General features: G+C 52.9%; 2 protein-coding genes across 3 annotated transcripts; one reads left to right on the top strand and one right to left on the bottom strand.

Annotated features, from left to right (window-relative positions):
- Positions 1-4,987: 4,987 nt before the first annotated feature.
- Positions 4,988-11,429, top strand: TMEM221 (transmembrane protein 221). 2 transcript variants are annotated; one of them, XM_045853259.1, is made up of 4 exons: positions 4,988-5,517; positions 6,574-6,659; positions 9,399-9,629; positions 10,286-11,429. In XM_045853259.1, the coding sequence occupies exons 1-4, from the start codon at positions 5,198-5,200 to the stop codon at positions 10,345-10,347; spliced, it is 699 nt and encodes a 232-aa protein (XP_045709215.1). In that variant the 5' UTR covers positions 4,988-5,197; the 3' UTR covers positions 10,348-11,429. The 2 variants fall into 2 exon arrangements, with proteins under 2 accessions (XP_045709215.1, XP_045709214.1); XM_045853258.1 differs by having other exon boundaries at positions 9,399-11,429.
- A 3,039-nt stretch (positions 11,430-14,468) lies between these two features.
- MVB12A (multivesicular body subunit 12A) lies at positions 14,469-18,109 on the bottom strand. Its single transcript, XM_045853550.1, has 9 exons — positions 17,934-18,109; positions 17,746-17,844; positions 17,517-17,613; positions 16,381-16,507; positions 15,899-16,018; positions 15,718-15,824; positions 15,395-15,456; positions 15,005-15,061; positions 14,469-14,832 (listed from the first exon to the last, which is right to left on the bottom strand). Exons 1-9 carry the CDS (start codon positions 18,015-18,017, stop codon positions 14,770-14,772), a joined length of 816 nt encoding a protein of 271 aa, XP_045709506.1. The 5' UTR covers positions 18,018-18,109; the 3' UTR covers positions 14,469-14,769.
- Positions 18,110-19,157: the final 1,048 nt, after the last annotated feature.

Genomic DNA, 19,157 nt, shown 5'->3' with positions numbered 1-19,157 from the left:
CCCGGGGTGGGAGAGAACAGCTGGACTGGGGTGGGGGGGCGGGTCTATGGTTGCGCCCTTTCCCACTTAGCGGCCGGCCGGGGCGGGGGCCATTCTGAGCCCCACAAGACGGAGGGCTGGCAGGCGCAAGTGAATCAGAGATGAGCCCCCCACCCCGGTGTTGCAGGGGAGGGGCAGCGAGGGGACCGACCACTCTGAGTTCCCGCCAGAGCGAGGAGGCGGGTGGGGCGGGGCAGTGGAGGAGCTGTTTCGAGTTTCCCCGGATGCGGGAAACGGGGAACCGCCAGGAGTGGGAAGGGTCTGAGGCCCAACCCCTGGAGGGGATGGGGTTTTGATGAAACTCCTGGGAGAACAGGGGCGGGAACTGGAGAAATCGGTTCTAACCCTAACCCCAGGCTCCGCCCCGCAGGTGAAGGGTGGGGCCTAGGGTGCAGCGGGGGTCCCTCAGTGAGATGCCCTCACCCAACAGGGGGCGGACCCAGGGCCTGCCCTGGTCCTCCAGAGGCGCGCGTCTGAGCCTTCTGGCCAGGGTCTCCAGAAATATTTTTAAGACCTGGGTGAGGTGGAATGGTAACTGGTTCCAAACTGGGAAAATGCAAATAAAATCGAATAACCGTGCTGTGAATGATCAGCCCCTCTTACAATAAAGAGCTTTCCATACATTTCATGCACAAGATTACAACGATCCTTCAGAGTTTATACGGGATGTGTTTCAAAACTTGGAGCCGTGGATGCTGGGGTCACGGACCGCCACCCAAGGCCAGGAGTTGCCTCATCCCTGATGAATCCTGTGTATTCCCGAAGAGGTGGCAGAATGGAGAGATCAAAAATCAAAACTCCAAACAACGAATGCATGAATAAGTGGATTCGCAAATGATGTTTCTCTTCCTCTCTCTCTTTCTCTAAAATCAATTAAGACAAAACAAAATAAAACAAAACAAAACGAACTCCAGTCTTGGAACCACTTCCTGGCTGTGTGACGGAGGACAGTCACCTCCTCTTTCTAAGCCTCCTTTTCTTTCTTCTGGGAAGTGACTCTAAGGCCAGGTGCTCTCTGGCGGGGCAGCCCAGAAGCCTGAGCCGGAGCTGTCTCCGCGCCAGGAACCTCTTCCCTTTGCCTCTGGCGCCGCCTAAAGGCGGGATGGTGAGGCGTGGTCTAGGGAGCGGAGCCAACCAGGGGTGTCCCACCTTTTGGCTCTCTGGGCCACACACTAAACACATAAACACTAATTAAAACTGATGCGGAAAAAAAAAAGTTTTAAGTAAATTTACAATTTTGTATTGGGCCGCATTCATCGCTGCCCTGGCCCATGCCGCAGGTCGGACCCCACTACACCTGATCTCTGGAAGAAGTGAGGAGATGCTGCTCCAGGCCTGGCAGGCCTGATGCCTGGCTGGCCAGCGCCTCATTTGATGCTCACCCCCAATCCCCAGTCTCCAGGTGGGGGCATTGAGGATCAGTCAGTAATACCACCTGTCTCAGGTTCCAGCCAGTTTTTAATTTGTGGACCTCAGTAAGCCCACCCGTGCATTAGACCCTGCGTGATAATGGCTCTTCAGTAATACCTAACAAGTTGTTGGGAAGAAAAAGTTTTAAAATATCCTCCCTGGGTAAACCGCAGGACATGCGACCCATCAATATCTTTATTATTATTCCCACCACACGCAGTGGCCAGCCTTCCCCACCTGGGCAGTGAGACAGGGGCTGTGTGATGTGGACAAATCACTGACCCTCCCTGAGTCTCATCCTTCTCAGTAAATAGGAGTTGTGACCCCCCATCCCCACCTCTACCTGTCCTGGCTGTGGTGAGGAAGGCACAGCTGGCACCCGGCCAAGCAGACGAAATCTCCCCGAGTGTCACTCATGGAGTGTCTCCACTTGCAAGGTTAACTTTCCAAATTGAAGCCAGACACACCAACTAGAAAGTCACCTTCACACAAAGGGAAGGGCAGAGTCTTGGCATCTGTGAACATCCCTCCCCCCGTCCCCAACAAACAATGGTGAAGTCTAAGACAGTGTGGTACTTGTCTCTTTACTTGTCTGGTTTAGCTTGTGTTTCTACTTCGCCACCAGGCCATGAGCCCCAGAAGGGCAAGCTGGGCCTGCCTTAGTTACCACTGGGTCTCCAGAGCCTAGAACCAGTACCATGTGGGCTTCCCCTCAATGTCTGTCAGGTAAATAGTGTAACTATCTTACATCTGTGTCTCTCCAACACCAGGAACAGAGCTGGGGCTTTGTTCCAAATGAGCCACTGAGCCACAGCTACCCCAATTTGGGATGTTTTCTTACCTTTGCTAATGAAAGAGGCTGAGTGTGTTGGGCTGAAGCCTAGTAAATGAATGAATGAACTGATTTTTGTTACAAGCGAGGAAGCCCAGGGAAGCTAGGGGGCTTGCCTAAAGTCACATAGCAAAGGAGGAGGCCACTTGGAGCTGTAGGGTCACCCCTTAGTTTCCCCCAAGGTCATTTTATCTATAAGACACTAGGCTGAAGGCTCAGGACCCTTACACTCTTCCCAGAAGGCCCCAAAATCAGAAAAGAAACCTGGAAATTCAAAACTAGTGTGTCTCTAAAACTGTATAGAGAAATAAATAAATAAATAAATAAATTGTAGAGAGCAATGCATCAGAGCCATGCCGCTGGGTTCAAATACCACCCTGCCTGTGTTAAGCTGTGTGACCTAGGGAGTCAGCACACCTCTCTGTGCCTCAGCTTCCTCACCTGCAAAGCCCAGGTGCTGACTATGCCGTCTTTCAGGCCCAAATGCACTAAGGCGAGGCCCTGCTTGTAGGCCAGGCTGACTCATTCATGCTATTCTGGATCTGTCAGGTATGTGTTACCTGTGAAACCATTTCTGGATATGATATTTCACACTTTGCAAGAATTCCAGAGCAGGAGTACCAGGCCATTCATTCATTCATGGGTGCAGCAAGCATTTATTGAGGGTTTGTGATGTGCCAGGTGCAGTCTGAGACACTAAGGAAACACATTGGTGGACACTTGGGCAGACATCCCGCTGTCCTGCTGCACTGCCCCAACAGGGGGTCACCAACATTGGGGAACTAACTGCAGGATGCAAAGTGCTTGGGGAAACAAGACAAACAATCAGATTCAAAAATAAGCAAAGAATATGAACAGACATCTCTCAAAAAAAGATACCTAAATGGCCAACAAGCCCATGAAAAGATGCTCACCATCAGAAGCCTCCGGGGGGAATGCAAATCAAACTGCTGTGAGCTACCACTTCACAGCAGGAGGATGACCATGATCAAAAAAACAAAATAACAAGCGTTGGCAGGGAAATGAAGGAAATTGGAGTGCCTGTGCACTGCTGGTGGGAATGTAAAATCGCGCAGCCGCTGTGGAAGGCAGTCTGCCAGCTCCTCAGTGAGTTAAATATAGAGTGAGAGTCTCACCCAGCCACTCCACTCCTGGTACATACCAAAAATAGATGAAAACGGGGCTCAAATCACTGTTCACATGTGTTCATAGCAGCACGGGTCACAATCGCCAAAAGGTGATAACAACCCAAGTGTCCTTCAGAGGGTGAATGTGTAAGTACCGTGTGGTCCATCCATACAATGAAGCAGTGTCAGCTGTAAAAATTAATGAAGCACTGACAAGCTACCACGTGGATGAACCTCAAAACCTCTGCTGAGTGAAGGAAGCCAGACAGAAAAGGCCATGTTGGGGGTGATTCCATTGATATGAAACGCCCGGAACAAGCAATAAATGCAGAGAGAAAGTAGACTAGTGGCTGCCAGGGGCTGGGGGACAAGATGGAGAGTGTCTGCTTGTGGGGATGGGGTCTTCTTTTGGGGTGATGAGAATATTCTGGAACATAATAAATGAGGTGATGGGCCCTGGCTGGTGTGGCTCAGTGGATTGAGTGCTGGCCTGTGAACCAAGAGTTCACCAGTTTGATTCCCAGTCAGGCCGCATGCCTGGGCTGCAGACCAGGTCCCCAGTGGGGGGTGGGTGAGAGGCAACCCATAGATGTGTCTCTCACATTAGTGTTTCTCTTCCTCTCTTCCTCCCTCCCTTCCCTGTTCTCTAAAAGTAAATAAATAAGATCAAAATTCCCTACTTTGCCCCATGTGGTTTGTGTAACCAATCTAAATACTTTACAGTTACAGATTTATCTTATAGGAAAATGATAGGCATGGAGCAAAAAAATAATAACAACCCTATTTCAAGTTAGCCTCCTTGTCTATACCAATTGGCTAAAAAAAAAAGGGTTGATGGTTGCACCATATGCTGTTGAATTGTTTGCTTTACAAAGGGGAATTTTATGTCAGGTAAATTTCACCTCCATTTAAAAAAAATTTTTAAGTAGCAAAATAAGTGCAGTGCCCTGGCTGGTGTGGCTCAGTGGATTGAGCACCTGGGCTGCAAAGCAAAGGATTGCTGTTCCAGTCCCAGTCTGGACGCATGCCTGGGTTGTGGGCCAGGTCCCCAGTAGGGGGCGTGCGAGAGGCAACCACACTTTGATGTTTCTCTGACGTTCCTTCTCCCTCCCTTCTCCTCTCTCTAAAAATAAATAAATGAAATATTTTTTTAAAAAAAAGAAGTGCCGTGGTTGGAACTAAGCCTAGTAGCGAAGGGCTGGGGCGCCCGTTGGAGGGGAGGATCCAGGAGGGCCGGGCCAAGGAGGAGACCCTTTTGCAAAGCTTTGAAAGAAAGTGAGCAAACAGGAAATCACAAACAATTGCTGCTAGAGATCCGCAGGTAGAGACTAAGTATCAAGGTGAATTATTTAAAAATTTGTTAAAGTTTCTTTAAAAAACAGAAACAATAAAACAGGTGCTCAGGCCGGTGCACGCAGCGGGGGAGGGGGCGGTACTTAATGAGTTTAGGGACCTTTAGGGGTCCCTGGGTGGGACCATCGCGCCCTTTGCCCCTCCTGGGGCCGCCCCGCCCTTCTTGGCCCCGCCCCTCGCCGGCCCCTCCCCACCAGCACCTGAGGCCGGGAGGGGGCGCCCGCAGGGTCCTCGGAGGGAGGAGAAAAGACCGTCTGAAGTTTTCGCGGAGCTTCAGCGTCCGGATTGCGACGAGTACCCCCCAGCCCCGGAAGCCCCTCCAACTTTCAGACACCTCTGCGACCCCGCTCCGTCCTGGATCCCCGCCACTCCCAGCTCCACTGCCCCGGAAAACCTCTGACTCCTCGGCTGCCCCCAGGCCCGCAGGACCCCGGCCATGGCCCGCTCATACGGCGGCCGGGTGCTGGTCGCAATGACCCTGCTGGGCGTCGCGGCGGCTGTCTTGGCCGTGCTGGGCGCGCAACTGCTGTTCCAGCTGCAGGCGGGCCGCGCGGAGCTGCGGGGGCTGCGCGCGGATGGGCTGGGTCCGGAGCTGGGCGAGGGCCCGGGGCTGCCTGAGGACGCAGCCGGGGCGCTGCTGCCGCTGGCTGCGGCGCTCGCAGCGCTCACCTTGGTGCTGGGCCTCACCTGCCTGCTGCTCGCCGCGCTCTGCGGCCACCTGGGTGCGGAGCTGGCCAGGGGGCCCGGCCCCGGCAGGTAGGAGGACTGGCCCCTCCACCCGGCCCCAGGCTGAGCAAGCCCAAGAGAGCCACTGCCACTCTGGGCCTCAGGTTGGGGGAGAGTTTCCCTCCCTTACCCCATTCCTTTATCATCTCTCCCTGCCTCCCGCCTTTTTTCCATTCCTGCCTCCCTTCCTCCATTCTATATTAGTTGAAAGTTTACAGCAGCTGCCAACTACTGCTGCGAACCCCCAACCACCCATTTTACATATGTGGCAGCTGAGGGGTAGATAGGGCCGAGGGTCAGATAGCTCTAGTGTTGAAAGTGCTTGTCGTTTAGGGAACAATAAGCCCTAAGCGCAGGAAGACCAGAGAGGAGGCCACTTCTGTTGTACCGGTGGGAGAAGAGTGATGATGGCGGCTTTCAGAGACTGCCCACTGCAGACTCACAGAGCCCGGTGCTGGTCTCAAAAGTAGGTCCGCAGTGCCAGCTTTTGGGAGTTTGTTCCTATCACCATTGGTAGCAAGTTAACTTCAGTTTCTTCATCTCCCAAATAAACTTATGGTCTGTAAAGTAATGGAAGTTAGGTGGCTAACAAGTGCCGGTAGATAATAGCTGCTTTGTGAGTGAGTGTTCAGTGTTTGAATGGATGATGTATACGGATGGGTTATGGAGGAAGGGGGTGGGTGATGGATGGATAGGTGGTGAGTGAGGGATGGACGAATGGACAGACAGATGGTTGGGTGGATCCATGGATGGTGAATGGGAGATGCAGGGTGGATGGACGGATGGGTTAGAGTTAGGGTTGGTGGGTGATGGATGGTGGATGGATGATGAATGGCATGGATTAATGGATGGATGGACTCATAAGGCATGGTTACATGAGCGGATAGCCAGGTGGTTCAATAATCAATGGGGATGGACAGACAGTAAATGGTAGTAAATATTCACTTGGAAGGATGGACAGATGGATGGATGGATCCTCACACAGATCTCGTTTCCTCCAAAGCCGGCCATCCCTCCCTCCCCGGCCTTCCCCAACCAGCTCCACCTCCTGAGCCCTTTCTTCCTGCCGCCCTCCCTCCTTCCCAGGTCTGACAGTTATTTCTACGAAGGCCGCCTTCTCAGACATATCACCCTTGGCCTCTTCTGCTGTGGGGTCTCCGTCTACTTAGCAGGTGCGTACTGGGGGCTAGGACATGGGATGTAGGGTCTTGAGTTGGGGTGGCCAGGGGTAATGGTCCCATAACTGGGGTCTACTTCGGAGCCACCCTGCCTGTGTTTGGCTCTTGGTTCTGATACTTTCTCGCTCTGGGACCTTGAGAAAATTCTTCTGTGCCTCAGTTTCCTCATCAGTACAATTGGATGATAACAATTCATTGGTTTAGGGAATTGCTAAGGGGATTTTGAGTTAATCTCGGTAAAGCCTGAAGATAGCATCTGGCTCCAGTGGGGGCAGGGGGATTTGTAAATGGTCCTTGTCTTCAGAACACTTCTGATTCGTCAGTGTTCTACATTTGGTTTGAACAAAATTTTCTGTGTCCTTGGTGATTTCTGGAGATAGTGTTTCAGAGGTTGCAAAAATTGTTTTAGTTACAAATAATCAGAACTTCCATCTCAAGAATGACTTAAAGGCTGGTGGGGGGTGGGGGAGCATGCTTTATAAACCAGAAATGCAATTTTAAATCCCCAACCAAGAAGCTGAGTAAAAATAATCAGCTGGGCGCCCGAGGACACACCGCCCTCTCTTCTCTTCCCTGACTTGTAGTAACTTTTCTTAGATCAATGTTCTCTCACCCACACCTGCTGATAAAGGCATAAAATCATCAAGCTTCTTTAAAGAGACTCCTGACATCTTATATTTTGTTGCAATGTTGAAAAATATGGTGACGGTCTGCAGACTCCATGCCGAGTTACACACAGACCTGTTGTTCTACTGGGAAAAAATATTCAGCTGAATGAAAAACAGGGGATTTGCCATCAAATCCCCAGGGGATTTTTTTTCTTGGTCCCACAATAGGGAAACAGAAGTTTACAAGATATATTTAAAACATGTATTTATGAGATGTGAGCTTACGGCTCATTGTGGGAATTTGTATATCAAGTACAGGGAACTCTGAGTAACTTTTGACTTAATAAAATGCTCCAGATGTGGGGTTGGGTTTTTTTTTTTTGTTTTTGTTTTTGTTTTTAAGTGGATGGGGTGACTCCTATACCTGAAAAGATCAGGCTTTGTTGGTCTTGGATGTGACTGAATCCAGGTGGTCAAATGAGGCCATCGGAAATGCCTCTTGCTTCACCTCTTCACCTGCTGCCCCTGAGAAAGATGCCTGTATCCCTAAGTGCTTTTGACAAAATGCCTCCAGCCTCCAGTCTTTTCATGAGCCAACAAAAATGTTGGAGACTTAGAGAATCCAGTATCCTCATTCTAAAATTCTAGAAGACTCACAAAGGGGAAAAAAGGTAACTATGTCAGTTTCATTAGGCATTAAATTTAAGAATTCATTCAGCTCCCATTTAGATTCTTTTTGAGGTTAGGTGAGCTCACTTGGCAAGAATTCCCCAGCATGTCCAGCCAATCTTGTTGCTAACCACAGACAAAAGAATAATTATAAAGACCTTTTCAGAAATGTTTAGAGTGGTGCCCTCTTTCTTTCTCTCGAGCACGCCTGGGCCTTCCCCTCTCTCCTTCCCCAGGCACATTCGCTCTGCGTTTTTTTGTTTGTTTGTTTGTTTGTTTTTTATTCATTTATTTTTTAGAGAGAGGGGTAGGGAGGGAGAAGGAAAGGGAGAGAAACATCAATCAGTTGCCTCTAACTTGCACCCCAACTGGGGGCCTGGCCTGCTACCCAGGCATGTGCCCTGACCGGGAATTGAACTGTCAACTTATTGATCACAGGCCAGCACTCAATAATACACTGAGCCACACCAACCAGAATTCTGGCTTCCTTTTTTCTAAGCTCTAAGTTCCCTTGTTTTGTCTCTAACTTATTTCCTGAACCCACACAGCCCAGCTGGCTCACCTTTTCTAACTCTGACTTTCTATATAAACTTTCTCTTATAATTTGGAAAAAAAATGTTTACAGCAAAAATTCCTTGGCCTCACTTTAATATGCCATATAGGATGCAATATGATATCTTGAAAAGCAAAAGTGAAGAGCCAGAGAACACCCCACAAAGTGCCAAGAAGTCCTTTATCAGCCCTGGGTTTCTCTCTTACAAGTCCCCCCCGGGGGGGGGGGGGGCACTGCAGTAAGAAATTCCTGGGTCCTCCTGACCCAAGAGGAAGTCTTATTACTGACTCTAATTGGCTGAGCTTGGGGTCATGTGAAAGTCTTGCACCAATCACTGCAACTAGAGAAGCAATGTTCTGATTGGTCAAGCCCAGGACTAAACACATCACTGATGCCATAGGAGTGGATCAGAGTTCCTAGACCAGCCCCTCCGGGTTAAGGGGAGACACTGGACTGGCAGTTCTCAATGGGGGCTGATTCTACACCCCGGGGAATATTTGGCAATATCTGGAGACATTTTTGGTTGTCACAACAGGGTGGGAGGAGGTAGACCCTGGTAAATGTCCTACAGTGCATGGAATAGTCCTCACAATAAAGAATCGTTTCAACGGATGCTGGACAGGGTGACAGGGAGCCACTACAGATCCTCAAGGTTGGGTCACCAAATGCCTTGTTCAGACCAGCAAACAGGGGAGTAGCAGCTCTGATTCCCTCAAGGCCAGTCACAGGGATTCGGGAAGTCTGGCGTGAGTTGAGAGAGGACCAGATGAGTTCATCCATGTGTCTACCCTGTTGGTCAGTTTTGAGTGACTGCCCCTCTCTTCAGAAAACAAATATTTGCTCTCCATGGCTCAGAGAGCAAATATTTATTGACTGAATAAATGGAAACATTTCCTTCCCCAGCACTGTCCATCTACGCCCTGCTGCTCTTCGAGATCGAGGCAGGAGCAGCAGCCGCCTCCATCCTCGGCTTGGGTGCACTGGCCTTGGTGGCCATGCTGACCCACACTCTGCTCCAGGCCGCCCGGGCCACCCGCCGTGGCCTCCATGAGTTGTCCCCACCGCATTTTGAAGACGACCCTGTCCGCTCTGCTGAAGTCTCCAAGGCCAGACCCAGGGCTCCACCCCAGCAGGGTACCCACCATCAAACTCCCTACTCATTCTGCCCAGAACCTGGGGACCCCCTCAGACCCTCAGTCACTGCCTCAGCACCTGCAGCTGTGGGTGGGGGCTGGGAGAGCAGCCTGCCTGTATCCCGCATGCACCGGACACTGTTGGCTGGTGGAGGACACTGGGAAGGGGTCACCCATGAGATGCGCAGCATGCTGGGCCACAAGCCAGGGGGTTCGGGGAAAGACTCCACACTGGTATGAGCTCAGGGATCAGGGATAGAGAGCTGGTGTCAGGCAGCAGAAAGAGCACTCGGTAGAGATATATCCAGGATCAGCCACAGTAGCAGTACAACTTGATTTATCTTTCAGTTCACAGCATCCCTGGCTTTTGTCCTCAAGTTTGCCTTATGGCACAACACAGCTTCCAGGCTCCAGCCTTCATGTTCTTACTCAGAAAGATAGAAGCCAAGGCTGGCTCAGCATCTTTTAGAAGTCTTCCTGGGAGGCCTTGGGTCCTTTCTGCTTATACCTCACTGACCAGAACAGTCACATGGCCACATCTTACTACAGGGGAGACTGAGAAATGTAGCTGAGCAGAGAAATGAGGTTCTGTAATAGGAAGGAAGCTGGGGTGGGGCTTAGGCAGTGGCTCTCTAAATGTCCTCATCCATTTTACAGATGAGGAAACCGAGGCCCAGAGAGGGGCAGTGACTCACCAGGGGTCCCCCGGCCAGTACTGAGCATCAGAACCAGGATTCGAACCTGGGTCCTGTAACCCCAATGCTGCTGACAGTGCAAGTCTCTGCGACTCCTTCCGGTCTGTGAGCCTTTGAAACCTTTGTGTGCAGAGCTCAGAACAGCCCAGGTCCACAACACCCCTAAAGGACTGCGTCCAACTCCTGGCTGTGGGTCTGTGGCGGAGGGCATCACCATTCTGTGTCTCAGTTTCCTTGTCTGTAAAATGGGGACAGAATCAGTCCCTCTGCCTAGGGCTCCCATGAGACTCTGTACAATCCATTCCAGGGGTCTGAGCACAGTAGGTCATCCGTGTGTGTCAGCCTGTGATGCTCTCAGTCGAGGCACTCGGTTGTTGGGAAAGATGGGTTGATGGCCAGTTTCTGGGACTCTGACATGGAACTGACAGGGCCTGGAGTGGATGACTCGGAGCCCTAGGAGTCTCCAGAGGCCCTGGCCCCACTCCCGTCTTCTCTTCCAGAACCCGGAAGTAAACTCTGACCCTCACTGTCTCCACGTCACTTGAGCCACACCCGAATGTGCTTTGTGGCCAAGCCCAGGTTTGGGGTAAGGGGCAGAGTGACAACAGTGAAGGTGGGGAGGTGGGAATGGGAGACGGGATTTGCCCCTTGTAGACCCTCCTGGGAACCATCTCCCACAAATCTTCGTGCATGTAAGTTTCACTGGGTGTGGGGACAGCCTCGTACCTGGCCCCTACCCCAAATGTATGGAGTCCCCAGAAATCTTCCAGCCTGACCCTTCCTGAGTCACATGGGGACTCTAGAGCCCAAGGAGCAGAGGAGGCTCAACCACAGCAAAGGAAGCTCCTCAGGACCCCTCCCAATGGGCAGAGAAGGGACAACACCCGGCAGGGAGGCCTTGTTCTCAAGCCGGACCCCAGGAAAAGACCCCACTGATCACAGGCCTGGGTGTCCCACCAGCCTTGGCCGTCTCCCTGGGTTCCCAGGAAGCTGCAGACTTCCTCTTCACCAGTGGAATGCGGTCAAGTGAGCATCCCACAGGGCACCTGATAACATGGGTGCCAGTGAGCACGCACTCTCAGCACACGTGATGACTATCAACAAAGAGGATGAAATAAGAATAAGTGTCACGTCTTTATTGCATGCTGGATATTGGAGGCAGGGGCCAGGTGCTTTCCTGTCTCCAGTTATTCTTCAGGACAACCCCACTTGTGGATGGGGAAACTGAGGCCCAAGAGGTGAGGCCACATAGTAGCAATGGCTAGAACCCCATCACATAGGGATCTGGGACAGAGTAGGTGCCTGAGGAATACTGGAGACCCCAGTTTCTGAGAACCCCCTGGAACAGGGCAGGCCTTGGGGATGCAGGATGGAGGAGAGAAGAAAGAGGGAAGGAAGGACCCGGCTGGCTGCCAGCACGGGGGGCGGGGGGCCTCCTGGACTGGTCAGGGGAACTAGAGGCTGGACCCCTCAGCTTCATCCCCAGGGCCAGGATTGGGCGGGAGTACAAAATATAAGGAGGCCTGAAAGAATTGAAAACAGGTGTTCAAACAAAGCCTTCAATGTGCATGCTCACAGCAGCACTGGTTGCAATCACCAAAAGTGTCCCATGAGCTGATAGGATGGACCAAGTGTGGAACGGAGATCGCTCAGCCATGAAAAGTGATGAAGCGCTGACACAGGCTACAACGTGGATGAACCTTGGAGACATCACACTGAGCAAAGAGCCAGACACATGAAGTCACATACTTGTGATTCTAGGTGACATATCCAGAGCAGGCAACTCCACAGAGACAGAAAGCAGACTGGTGGCTGCTAGGGGCTGGGGGAGTGACTGCTAATGGGGTTTCCCTTTGGGGTGATGAAATGTTCTAGAAGTATAAAGATTAAGTCACTGCTCAGGGTCACCAGTTGGCAGTGGAGCTGTGACCATGTCTCCCCAGAAACATCTCTCTCAGTACCCAGGTTCCTGCGATGCCTGGCTCTCAGCACCCAGGGGCGAGCCCAAGGCAGGAAAAGTGAAGCTTTGCTCCCTCTGTACCGGAAATGTCAGCTCAGCCTGGGGTAGTTTGGGTTGAGGTGGCCCTGGGCCCTCTCGGATGCTGTGAAGTTCCTGTGAAGTTCCGGGCCCCACAGGGCTCAGATGGTGGGCATTTTGCAGCGTCACGTGACAACTGGCCCAGTTAGACCAGAGGCCAGCACAGGGGACCCAAGGGCCCCGGTCACACATAGTTGCCCTGGAAAGTGATCCAGGGCTGGTTTCAGGGTGGCCGAGAAGGCGACCAGGGCAAACAAACAGCCTTTGCTTTCCGACCAGATTGAATTCCCAGGCCGGCGCCAGAGCAGCCCGGGTGGGGCCTGGCAGGGGCTGGCAGAGTCTGGAGTGGGAGATGCGGGAGATATCTTAGTACCCGAGGCCTAGTTTTCTCAAGGCAGCGGAGTGTGTGGGGGAGGGGCACCCTTTGCATGGTCTTCTCCCAGCCTCCTCCAGGAGAGCCGTCTCCCCCATTAGACTCCCGGGGCAGGGCTCTGCCTCCTTCCTCAGACCACAGAGCTTCAGACCCCAAAACAATGCTTGGTCCCCACCTCAGACTCCAGAGCAGAAGTGTGCCTCCCCCAAGACCCCTAGAGTAGAATTTCGCCTCTCCTCAGACCACAGAGCAGGGAACCCCCTTCCCACAGACTCTCGTGCAGGGCAGTGCCCCCACCTTAGACTCCTGGGCCAGTGTCGCTGGACACAAGGCCACGACAGGTGGTTTGTTCCTTCAGGCCCTGTGGGGCCCACTTTGGCCAATGAGCTGTGAGCAAAACTTGAACAAGGTCGTTCCTAGCCAGGGCATTGAACGATGTAAGACTTTTCTGAGCCTGTCCCTGCTGTCAGGGCGAGAGGGTGGCTGCCTCTTCAGGGGGATTTCCGCACAACTCCAACCAGCAGAGACTGTGGCCTCACTGCCACAGGGATGTTATCGATAAGAAATAAGCCCTTGCCTTTCTGAGCTACAGGGATGTGGACGAGAGCAGACGAGAGAAGCACAGAGGTGGCAGAAAGCCAGCCTGGGGCAGTTAACTTCACACATGCAGTTGACCCTCATTATTTGCAGGTTCCTATTTGCAAAATCTCTTACCGGTTAAAATTTATTTGTGACCCAAAAATCCACATGCCCCTGGTGCTTATGGTCACCAGAGGACAGGCACGGAGCAGGGAGAAGTCCGAGTCCCAGGAGGTACATGTCCCCAGTGGAGGTGGAACAAGGTGTCCGCCTTCTTGTTCCAGCGCCCAGACTGTAAACGAATCTTGCCACAGTCTGGGTTTCACATTTTTGTGCTTTTCCTTGGCATTTCACTCTTTTAAAAAGGCCCCAAAGCTTAGTGCTGAGGTTCTGTCTGGTGCCCCTAAGCTCCAGAAGGCTGCCATGTGCCCTCCAGAGAAAACATGTGTCGGATAAGCTTTGTCCAGGTGTCAGTTAACCTGCTGTGGGGATGAGGTCAATGCTGATAAAGCAGCAGTACATATACAACAAACGAGGCATCTTGAAACACACACAAAACAAGGTCATGTATCGGTCACTTGACAAAAATGTGACCAAAAACTCGTAGAAACCCACCTGTCTCCCCAAGGAATCCAGTATTCCTTAATGTCATTTTTTGCCACAACTTTGTAAAACGGAAGTAGTGCAGATAATTAGGGTCAACCATTTGTACCCACAGCACAGTGGAGGAAGAGGGATGCACAGAACAGCTTTCTGGTTAGCAGGCTGTGATCCCAGCTGTGATCTTAGCAGTCCTCTGCCTCAGTTTCCCTACCTGTAAAGTGATGACCAAACAGGGGCTTCCCACCAGGCTGTGGGAGGGTTCAGTGAGATACCTTGTCTCAACTGCTAGGGACATGGTCCCTAGGATAAGTGGTAGCTGTTACTACTGTTACTGTTTTTGCAAGGACAGGGGAGTAGGGCGGGTCTTCTTTATGGTCTAGAATCCTGGGTCAGGCCCTCACTGAGCCTCAGTTTCCCATTCTGTGGAATGACAGTAGCAACAGCGCAACCTTCCCTCCAGGATTACACCTGTCTTTTGGGTGCCTGGCTGCCCCGGCTTGAACAAGGCGAAGGCCACAAGCCACACCCAGGGCCAGGGTCAGGACTCCAGACGACAGACAGCACAGTGTTTATTGCCAAGGGGACGGCTGTGTGGCCTCCAGGCACCAGAGTTTTGACACAAATGACTTGAAGGCACTGGTTTCCACCTAGGCCCCACCCCTGCCCTATAGGGATTGGGGCAGGAGGCCCGTCACCAAGCAGCCAGGTCAACCTCCTCCAGGGTGGTAGCTCCCCACGTGGCTGAGGGTCCAGGGTGCCCTGCGCTGCCAAGGTCCCCAACATGGGCTAGGGTGGCGAGCCACCAGTCCAGGGGGCGTGGGGCAGCGGTCTCTTCCCTGGAATGGTGAATGGGCTACGACACGCTGGGGGGCAGACGTGCAGCAGCTGTCTTCTCCACCACAAAGCCGTAGTTGTACTGGGGGAGGGAGAGCACAGAGTGAGGGAGGGGCTGTGGGGGGAGCCGTGAGAAACGGAGGACAGAGCCTGCAGCCCTGGAGAGGTGGGGTGTGGTTAGGGAAGACTGAGGTGGCCTGGTGGGGGGCCCGGTCCCAGGACCCCCCTGCTCTTCCTACCTGCCCCGTACCTACCTCCTCTTCAATGTCCGCCAGCGACTTGATGGTAAGATCAGCAAAGGCAGAAAAGGCCTGGTGGGTAGGGCAGGTCAATCTTGGGCCCAGGCTCCCACCTGAAACCCCCATTTCCTCATCTTCAAGGAGGGCCCCCCTCAACCTGCCTGAACATCCCCTCCCTCTTCCTGACACAGCCTCTAGCAACCAGCACCCAGCTGCCCTTCCTGGCTCCCCACTCCAGAGAGAGGCCCTCCAGCCCCCACCCCTTTTTCTCCAGCCTCCCTCAACCCAGGAATGTGGCCTCAGGGCTGGGGGGCTGGGTGCATGGCTGATGGTCCCTGTGTTCCTGAGCTAGAAAGGCGAGGGGCAGGGATAGATGGCCCAGTCTTCCCTGGGGCACAGACTCACCAGAGGGCCGCAGCCTTTGCCCTCAAATCGGGGGTGCAGTGTGAAGGGAACCCCATCCATGGCTGAGGAAAGCACAAGATGGGGTGGTGGGTGGTGGAGGTAAGTAGCTGAGGAGCAGGGTGCTTGGGGCCTGGGTGCTGCCCACCCGACCCCAGAGGCACACCCAGCCCTCTCCCTCCCCGCCCCTCCACCACCGCCCAGTCTTTACAGAATGGGATGGAGCCAGCTATGGTTCCAACCGTGGCTCCACCCCTTCTGGACTATATAAACCTTTGGCCAATCACATCCCACCCTCAGGCCTCAGTTTTCTACCCTGCACTCACCTGAGATGCCGTAGAGGTTGGAGGCATCATAGATGGAGTCACTCCTCCGCAGGGTTGAGGCCCGTGAGCCCAGTCTTGACAAGGTCCCCTCCGGGAAGCGTCCCTTGCTGGTAGCAAAGGGCCAGCCCAGGTCAGGCCTGATACCCCATTACCACCCGCATCCCTAAGCCCAAGGACTCACCTGGGCTGGGCTGATGGGTCCAGGGAGAGGCCCTGCATGTCCCGGCTGAGACCTCGGGGCTTGGGCACTGGCCGCGGGGCCTTTGCCTTCTTGCACCAGATGGCAAAGCCACCCATGTCCCTAGATGGGGGGCAAAAGGGGGGAGGGAGTTCTGACCCAAGGTGCAGCAAGGGCTGAGAACAGCTGCCAGAAGAAAGGAGGAACCCCTGCCATTTGGGGAATTTTCCTTTCAGTGTCTCAGCCTGCATCTGAAGCAACTGCCAAGTCCAATCACTGCACTGTGTTCTTCAGACATGCCAACTTATCCCTCAGGACGGCCCTACAAGACTAGTACAGCTATCCTCATTCTGACATGTGGAAACTGAGGCACAGAGGGGTGGCAGAAGAGACAGGAGGCCTCAGGGCCGTCCCTGACGGTCAAAAGGGTATGTATGGGAGTTGGAGGGCAAGGGAGGAGGCCAGAGGCTGGGGGGAAGCCCTACCCTACTCGAAGGTATCCAGGCACTGTCTTGGTCTTCCCGCTCAGCCGGATGTCAAACACAGCTGTGTCCGCGGCCCCCAGGGGCACCAACTTCACACACATGCGTTTCTTCTTGGAAATGGAGGCCTCTGGGGGTGAGCGGAGCAGAGTGAGAAGAGGGAAAAGCAAGGAAGGGACCCAAAGATGGCTCCAAGACGTTGGCTGCCAGGGTGCTATTTAAGGCAGGCCCCTGCACGGTGCTAGGGCAATGGTTAAAGCATGAATGATACGGCCACAGGAGGCAACTCCATGCAACCTTTAGGAGTCACTGAGGTGGGCTCATCCATGTGCACCACAGTGAGGAGGGTAGCTGTGGAATCAGACAGAACTGAGTGCCCATGAGCCACACCTCACTCAACTGCCAAGCCTCCACCCCCAGCCTCCAACATCTGCTTTTGTAGGGCTCATGAGGCCTACAGATGGTTTTTTACAGTTTTACAGTTTCAAAGGGTTGTGGGAGCAAAACAGAATATGCCACAGACATTTGCCACAGACCTGACCTGCAAAGCCTAAAATATTTACTGTGTGGCCCTTTACAGAAAAAGTTTGCTAACTCCAGTATCAATAGATATACTCTGAGAATCAAATATAAGTGACAAGACACAGTGGGAGATAGGGAGAGCCAGATGGTTGGAAAGCAGGGTGGTCAGGGCTGGAAGGGCAGCTCCCAGGCTATAAGAGCCAAAACGGAGGGGTGGGGAGAGCCAAGTATTAGCTAAGAGAGGGTGGGACATGAATTGGAGTGTGCAAAAGCCTGGAAACAAAAAAAAAGGAGAGAGAGAGAGAGAGAGAACTGCGCGTAGTTCAGAGCTTGGCTACGGTGTAAGAAGACGTGTCGCACTAATAGCAATAAAACAGGTCGCTGTTGTTTCTCTACGCCAGAGACTGCCAATTGCACATTTCTACGCAGGGCAGGGTCTGTCATCCCGCCCTGAAACACGGCTCCGAGTCCTCAGCTAACCCTGTCAGTACACATTGCATCGAGGGGGTGGCCCAGGCTCAGAGATCTTGTGCCTGTCACCCCTCCATCCCTCTCCCTGATCCCCCCGCAGGGACGCGCACGCGCTCCCCACCCCCAGCTTCCGACGCGGGGCTCACTGGCGTCCAGGGGGTCGCAGACCGGGGAGAAACCCGGCAGGAGGGGGCTCTTGTCCACCAGGACTTGGATATCGGTCACCACGTTCTCCTGTGGATTCTGGGGGTTGGGTGGGGAGAACACAGCAAGAGTCACCCAGGGGGCGGGGGCGGAGCGCCTGGCCTGGCGTAGGACCCCGCGAGTGGACAGGAGTGGCAGATCCCAGGGTTCCCTGAGGTGGGCGCCCCTTACCTCCAGGCTGCCCAAGGTACTGAAGCACAGGAAGTAGCCAGATTTCTGCGCGAAACTCTTGCCGAAGCTGGCGGGCGCCCCCTCTACTGTGCAGGATATCTACGGCGGAACGTGGGTCAGCGCCTGGCTCCTGCCTTTCCGCAGACGCCAGTGACCCTGTTCAACCCTTGACCCCCGGTGCCTCTCACCGCACTGAACCCCCGTGGCGGGGGCGCCGAGGCCGAGGACCAGGCCAGGCCAGCCAGCGGCGCCCCGTCGGGGCCGGGATCCATCTTCAAAACCAAGCACCGAAGACGGTGGAATGCCTCAGGCTTCCAAGCCGCTGCTCGACGGGTGAGTTAAGGTAGGAGGCGGAACTACAACTCCCAGACAGCCGTCAAGGGCGTGGCTCATGAAGCGCCTTGTGCGCGTGCCCGGAGATCCTCTGGCCAATCGCATGGGGACTCAGAGTCACAGCCCCCATGCGTCGTCCAGGTGCACCCTTGAGATGAGACGTTTGCGGAAAACTGTCTGCCTTCCTTCTCACGCCCTCCAACTTCCGCCGGAAATGTTTCGGCTCAGCGCCAGCGGACTCGCTAGCTACAAGCCAGAACTACGTTCCCCAGAAGCCCTTGCGTCATCAGCATTTATAGAGGCAGGGTCTGAGTGTCCAGGGAAATTTAAGGAAGAATTGTGGGAAGAAACTCACAATTCTAGTTCTGGGAAGTCACATCAAAGGAAAAATTAATGGGTTATGCAGCAATTAGTTTAATTAACGAGAAATACGGACCACCATAAGCCATGAAAACTTGAGGGCGTATTCAGAAATACAATTAGTTGTTTAAAATGAGATATAAACGCATTTAACATGGAAACATGCTTTTTCACCTCCGGGGGGAAATATGGAAAATTAAGGAATATGATGTAATATAATATGATTTATTCCTCTATATTTCTGGTTTTTATATTATGGGTTGGCCCACTGCCTGTTTTGGTTTTGGTTTTGGTTTTGGTTGTTTGTTTGTTTGTATGACCTGTGAGGTAAGAATGGTTTTTATATTTACAAATGATTGGGATGGGAAATCAAAAGAATAGCCCTGGCCGGATTAGCTCTGTTGGTTAGAACATTGTCCTGAAATGCCAAAGTTGTGGATTCCATCCCCCATCGGGTCACCTACAAAAAACAACTAATGAACGCAATTAAGTGGAACTACAAATCAATCTCTCTCTCTCCCTCTCTCCCCCATACCTCTCTCTCCGAAATCAATACTTTTAAAAAGAAAAAGAATATTTAGTGACATGTGAAAACTGTTTGAAATTCAAAAGTCAATGCCCATAGGAAACATCCTGGAAAAGATGACGCAAGAATGAGATACAGAAGTCAACAAACCGTGGGTTCCCCTTGAAGTACCCCGTAGTCTCACTGCTTAGGA

Source organism: Phyllostomus hastatus, unplaced genomic scaffold (genome assembly GCF_019186645.2).
Source record: "Phyllostomus hastatus isolate PE091 unplaced genomic scaffold, TTU_PhHast_1.1 phas_contig_98, whole genome shotgun sequence".
Lineage (NCBI taxonomy): Eukaryota > Metazoa > Chordata > Mammalia > Chiroptera > Phyllostomidae > Phyllostomus > Phyllostomus hastatus.
Note: the sequence above shows the minus strand (reverse complement) of the source record. Positions and strands in the feature narration are given on the sequence as shown.